The sequence below is a fragment of the Entelurus aequoreus genome, linkage group LG01 (genome assembly GCF_033978785.1).
Source record: "Entelurus aequoreus isolate RoL-2023_Sb linkage group LG01, RoL_Eaeq_v1.1, whole genome shotgun sequence".
Lineage (NCBI taxonomy): Eukaryota > Metazoa > Chordata > Actinopteri > Syngnathiformes > Syngnathidae > Entelurus > Entelurus aequoreus.
This window is the reverse complement of record NC_084731.1, coordinates 7,287,853-7,294,888: the sequence shown is the minus strand read 5'-3', so window position 1 is coordinate 7,294,888 and position 7,036 is coordinate 7,287,853. Positions and strand designations below refer to the sequence as shown.

Below are 7,036 nucleotides of genomic sequence, written 5' to 3'. Positions count from 1 at the left end.
ACACAAGATGGAGGACACACAAACATATATATATATATATATATATATATATATATATATATATATATATATATATATATATATATATATATATATATATATATATATATATATATATATATATATATATATATATATATATATATATATATATATATATATACATATGTTTGTGTGTCCTCCATCTTGTGTCTTGGTCAAGACTATATATATATATATATATATATATATATATATATATATATATATATATACACAGCCCGGCCCCCAGCCAAAGTGTTTTAACCCAATGCGGCCCCCGAGTCAAAAAGTTTGGGGACCCCTGCTTTAAATAGACCCCCTTTTTAGACCAGTTGATCTGCCGTTTCTTTTCTTATCTCCTCTGCCCCCCTCTCCCTTGTGGAGGGGGGGGGGGGCGGGGCACAGAGTCGGCTGACCAGAGTCGGCTGACCAGAGTCGGGACCCGTGGTGGACCACTCGCCTGTGCATCGCTTGGGGACATCTCTGCGCTGCTCAAACGTCTCCGCTTGGGATGGTCCCACTATGGACTGGACTCTCACTATTATGTTAGATCCACTATGGACTGGACTCTCACACTATTATGTTAGATCCACTATGGACTGGACTCTCACTATTATGTTAGATCCACTATGGACTGGACTCTCACTATTATGCTAGCTCCACTGTGGACTGGACTTTCACAATATTATGTCAGACCCACTCCGGGGGCTGGGGGGCACCCACATGTCGTCGTGGCTTGTGCAGCCCTTTGAGACACTTGTGATATTAGGGCTATATAAATAAACATTGATTGATTGATTGATATATTCCTGCCTTTGCACCTGTCAATGTTTACTTTTGTGTGCACATTAAATCAACAACAAACAAAAAAAATCCTGACTTTGGAGCAATGTTCACGGACTCTAGTATTTGGCTCTCTAGCAGATGCAATGTTTTTTCCGTATTGGGACCATGATTTCGGTCCTTAACTCAAGAAGGGTAGAAATAGAAGAACACACACACACACACACACACACACACACACACACACACACACACACACACACACACACACACACACACACACACACACACACACACACACACACACACACACACACACACACACACACACACACACACACACACGCTGCCTGAAAGGGATTTCTGGTGAAGCGTCACATCTTCAGTCGGGGGATATTCTGCTTGCAGGTGTGTCCTTCTGGATCACCAGCAGTTACCGGAAACCCCCCCACAAGGTTCGGGTGTGTAATAGTACTACAAAAAAAAAAGACCTCACATAAATATACACCAGACTAAAGCGGTGGAGTCATCCAGACCCTAAAATAAGGAACCTAATGCTCGCTCTCAGTCTAACTGGGACTGTTTTTGTTTCCAGCACAAACGGAGACACTGATGTTGGATTTAGAAGGACAGATCGGCAGAGCAAAAAAATAAGAAAATGTTCAGAGAGGTAAGTGTGTCCAAACGTGCTTCGAGTGGAGACCCGCCGAGCATCGCTTCGATGCGTCGGCACTGACACGAACCCAGGAAAAATAAATACTCTTCATGAGGCAACGTTGGTTGTTAAGGCTCTACTGTGACTGTGCTCGCTTAGTTCCTAGTGACGCTGAATACTGCATACTACGATGAGACGTGAGGGCGGAGCAAGCGGGAGGCACTATGTGGAGTCTTCCGGTTCCGACTTGATGGTCTTTTTGTCTGTGCTGCTGGACGCCCGCTGGGAAGTCCCGTTTTCTGGAAACACAAAAGATTTAGACGTTGGTTGCCAGGATTTGAAGGACTTAAACCTTGATCACACGGCAAAAACTGATATCTAAGTAGGTTTAAATATCTCAAATAAGGCTGATATTTGCTTATTTTCTGTCTGATAAGATAATTCTTCTCACTAAGCAGATTTTATGTTAGAGTGTTTTACTTGTTTTAAGTGTTTTGGTCCTAAATGATCTCAGTAAGATATTACAGCTTGTTGCTGAGATTTGATGAGCTATATTGAGTAAAACATGCTTGAAACTAGAATATCAAGTGTTGCAAAGCTGTGTCATCAACACTCACAAGTAGAAAACTACTTTTTTGAAGTCATCATTTCTTACTTCAAGCATGAAATAAAAAAATCATGACTTTGACACAATTGTGTCTCGTAATTAAAACGGATGACAGCCAAATGGACTTTGCTGTTTTATTTTCAATGAAACAATAGAAAACACGTACTCATATAGTAGTACAGTTGGCACAGTACAGTAAACTGACAGTTAATATTGAAACATTTCACATGTGACATTTCAAACAATTTTGAACAGAAATAGTTCATGCACATTCAGATGAATTCTTCAAAATTACAATAAAAAAAAAATTGGGGGGTCCGGCTGTAAAAAAAAAAAAAAAAAAAAAAAAAAAATATATATATATATATATATATATATATATATATATATATATATATATATATATATATATATATATATATATATATATATATATATATATATACACACTACCGTTCAAAAGTTTGGGGTCACCCAAACAATTTTGTGGAATAGCCTTCATTTCTAAGAACAAGAATAGACTGTCGAGTTTCAGATGAAAGTTCTCTTTTTCTGGCCATTTTGAGCGTTTAATTGACCCCACAAATGTGATGCTCCAGAAACTCAATCTGCTCAAAGGAAGGTCAGTTTTGTAGCTTCTGTAACGAGCTAAACTGTTTTCAGATGTGTTAACATGATTGCACAAGGGTTTTCTAATCATCCATTAGCCTTCTGAGCCAATGAGCAAACACATTGTACCATTAGAACACTGGAGTGATAGTTGCTGGAAATGGGCCTCTATACACCTATGTAGATATTGCACCAAAAACCAAACATTTGCAGCTAGAATAGTCATTTACCACATTAGCAATGTATAGAGTGTATTTCTTTAAAGTTAAGACTAGTTTAAAGTTATCTTCATTGAAAAGTACAGTGCTTTTCCTTCAAAAATGGGGACTTTTCAATGTGACCCCAAACTTTTGAACGGTAGTGTATATACATACATATATTCCTGGCTCACTAATTGGCTGAAAGAGCACGCACTTGACGCGATGATGTCATGCTATCGATGGGAAAATGCATTTTTAGACAATATGATTTGCCTGAGCGTTGCCTTGTTGCCTTTCCATTAAGAACAATAAACTAGTTTTTAGTGTAAGTTTGCTGGTTTCCAGAAATGTAATGCCGAGCGCATATCATTATGTCAAGATAATGGCACTAGCATTTACTTCATTTAAGAATATTTTTCAACATATTGAGAAAAAAGGTCTCATATTTGTTTTTTCTACCAAGAAAAGTGCACTTGTTATTAGTGAGAATATACTTATTTTAAGGTATTTTTGGGTTCATTGAGGTTAGCTAATTTGACTTGTTTTGGAAAGTCTTGACCAGCCAAATTTTCTTGTTCTATTGGCAGATAATTTTGCTTAGTTCAAGTAAAATACCCCTCATTTTTGTTTTTTTTCCCCTTGTTTTTGAACACTGACTTTTTGCAGTGTATAATCTGAACCGTCTGTCCAGAGCAAATAAAATGTATACATTAGGGCTGTCAAAAATACCAAGTGTGATAAAATCACAAGACACATCACAATATTTATTTTTAACATACACGCTCCTTTACCTTAAACGTAGATGTTACCTGATAAGCAAGTTTTAGTTTATGGTTGATTGAAATTAATTACAAAACCCAAAACCAGTGAAGTTGTCACGTTGTGTAATTCGTAAATAAAAACAGAATACAATGATTTGCAAAACCCTTTCAACTTATATTCAATTGAATAGACTGCAAAGACAAGATATTTCATGTTCACACTGAGAAACTTCATTTTTTTCTGCAAATAATCATTAACTTGGAATTTAATGGCAGCAACACATAAAAAAGTTTTTACCACTTTCCTTTTAACAACACTCGTTTGGGAACTGAGGAGACACATTTTTGAAACTTTTCAGGTGGAATTCTTTTTAAGAACCTGTGACTAATCATGATTAGTCCAAATTCAAAAATGTGATTTAAAACAAATTGACAGCACTAGTTAGTATAAATGATTATCTGTACAATAACAACATTTATTAAGTAAAGTGTCCTGCACATTGATAATATTACATATTTGATAAATACATTGTAAATTATTCATTTCATCTTTACTGAACACGGGAAACATAGTATTTGCCTGCTCTTTAAAAATAGATTTTACCTTGAAATACAATAATTAAAATCCTTCAGAAATATTATGTATATTTTCTACATATTTTTGTTTATCCCTATTTCGATGACTATACAATTAGAGTTTATCTATATATTGTTTGTATCCTTTTTAATGAAACGTTAATTTAAACTGATGCATGTTTTGTACTAAAACAAGTTTATGACAAAGACATTTTTTTTTTGTAACACAATAACAAATTTAACAAAAATGTGTTCGACCAGGGATCAAACCCACCACTACTGCAATTCAAGACCAGCAGAAGGCATGTAACGATATGTACTGTGGAGAGGCGGGGCCGGCAGTCCGACAGCGAGGCAGGGCACACCGGAGCCCGCTCCAAGATGGCGGCGAGGAGGCTCGCTCGCCGGGGCGCACCGGGTTCGACGCAACAAACAAGATCAGGCACGTGGATCGCGCACCTGGGCACAATTGAGTAATCCCCTCTCAGTGTGTAAAAGGGCGGCAGCCGAGAACGACGGGGCGGAAGGAGTTGGAGAGCGAACAGCAACACATGCAGCGCGGAAGAGAGCGAGACGACGCGGAAGGCTGAAAAGCGAACCGAGGAGCGAGCAGTGAAAGCGGCAGAGCTAAAAAAGCAACCCGCAAGAGACTTTTTCTTACTGAAAAATAAAGAAGTCTACACCTGCTCGCAGAATGTCTGCGCTTGGTGGTCCTTGGAACCCACACCACGGCTTGAGACTGTCACATGTACATTTCATATCGCGGTTATTGCCATCAAAATTGTCACGGTTATCATCATTATCGCGGTATTGTTGAGTGTGCTGAAAAAGTACTTATAAATGGTATTATTAGGGACCGAGTCCCTTTGGGACAGAGGACCCTATTGTATTTCTAGCGTTTTATTATTATACCGCCGCCTCTTTGAGCTGTAATTTGACCCCCTTAACATGCTTCAAAACTCACCAAATTGGACACACACATCAGGACTGGCAAAAAAATTGCGATCTAATCAAAAAACCAAACCCCAAAACTCAAAATTGTGCTCTAGCGCCCCCTAGGAAGAAAACACAGACAAAAATGCCTGTAACTCCCAGTAGGAATGTCGTAGAGACATGAAACAAAAACCTCTAAGTAGGTCTCACTTAGACCTATATTTCATACACTGACAACCCCCAGCAAAAATCAACAGGAAGTTTGCAATTCCCCCTTCAAAACAAAAGTTGTGTAAAAACTGTCCCCTTTTTTCAAACATTATCTCCTCTGAGCGCGTTTGTCGTGTCGGCTTCAAATTAGCAGAGGAGAGAGATTGAACCCTTCTGATTAAAAGTTGATAAAAGAGTTTAAATTACTGCTCCGGTTTGGATTTTATGAGCCCTCAAAGTCGGTCCCGTCCATCGCTGCTTGCAGCTTTAATTATTCTAAGTTATTTAATTAAAAATAACTAAAATAAATAGACACACTGTTAGAAAACCCACTATTTTGCATGTTTTGTGTTTCTTATACTGAACTGATAATGTTTTTGGTCTTGGTATTGTATCTCTTTTAATGGCTGAGCTTGTATTGTTTTAAATATGAGTACAAGTATGATAAATACAGCTCCTTGAATCCATAAATATTGTTTTGTACTGTATACTGTAGATCAGACTGTGTGTTAAGAAAGCAGTTTGTAGGTTCAAATGTGCACAATTGAATACCATAGTTGCTCAGACAGTAAGTTTGGATTGGGTTAGTTTGTTTCTTAATGGGGAAATAAGTTAATGTCTCTCGTTTTCACGTTAGATGGCACCAGTCAGTCTGTGAGTTTATCAAAGGGTATTTATCGATCTCGGTTTTTGGATTATTTTAATCTAAAAGGGTAATACCAACCGTCAGGAGTTTTACCGTAGTTATCATAATGCCGTTGATCGTCACATCCCTAACCAGCATTGATGCTGCATGCCACGGGCGAAAGTGGTAATTCTGAGAGAAATTTGCCATTTTACTCTTATCAGTAAAAGAGCAGGAAGGGGCTAGGAATAGCACTTCTTCATGCAAAACGGACAGTGAGCACAGCATGTGATCTGCGTCAAAGCACCACGAACCTGTCGCTGCTGTTTTGGTCTCTTCTGTGCTGCTGTTGTGGTTGTGATGACGTTTCAGCTCGTTGGCCAGCTGTTTGCCCAGCGGGAGGTCACCTTCCTGCATGGTTTGACTGACAACTCGCAGGTTCATGGGTCGCTCATCTAAAGAAAACACGCAGAAAAGACACGAGGTTCATTCCAGCAGTTTAATTTACCAGATGCTCCACACAGACACTCTACATACCATATATATACAATATACCCACATATATATACAGTATACTGTATATATATATATATATATATATATATATATATATGTATATATATATATATATATATATATATATCCATCCATCCATTTTCTACCGCTTGAAAAACAAAAAAAACATTAAAACAACAAGATTTTACGATAAAAAACAAACAAACTGTCAGCTCTGTTGCTTGAATTTTACCGCTTAAAACATTGGTATTGTTTTTTCCATTTAATACATTTTTGTATATGCTGTAAAAAAAACCCAATGCTTTTTATTATATATATATATATATATATATATATATATATATATATATATATATATATATATATATATATATATATATATATATATATATATATATATATATATATATATATATATATATTCATATATTACTCACTGTTAAAATCGTCCCTCTGAGGGCAACCGAAAACAAGATTTTACGGTAAAAAACAAAGAAATTGGCAGCTCTGTTGCTTGAATTTTACCACTAAAAACAGTGG

General features: G+C 37.1%; 1 protein-coding gene across 2 annotated transcripts in view; it reads right to left on the bottom strand.

Annotated features, from left to right (window-relative positions):
- Positions 1-244: 244 nt before the first annotated feature.
- The window catches only part of LOC133654239 (NGFI-A-binding protein 1-like), a 40,101-nt gene continuing 33,309 nt past the window's right edge, over positions 245-7,036 (bottom strand). For both annotated transcript variants that reach the window (XM_062054475.1, XM_062054557.1), the window contains exons 7-8: positions 6,295-6,435; positions 245-1,758 (exon numbers count right to left, since the gene is read on the bottom strand). In XM_062054475.1, coding sequence (XP_061910459.1) covers positions 1,682-1,758; positions 6,295-6,435 — 218 coding nt within the window. In that variant the 3' untranslated portion in view covers positions 245-1,681. The remainder of the gene's footprint in view (positions 1,759-6,294; positions 6,436-7,036) is intronic.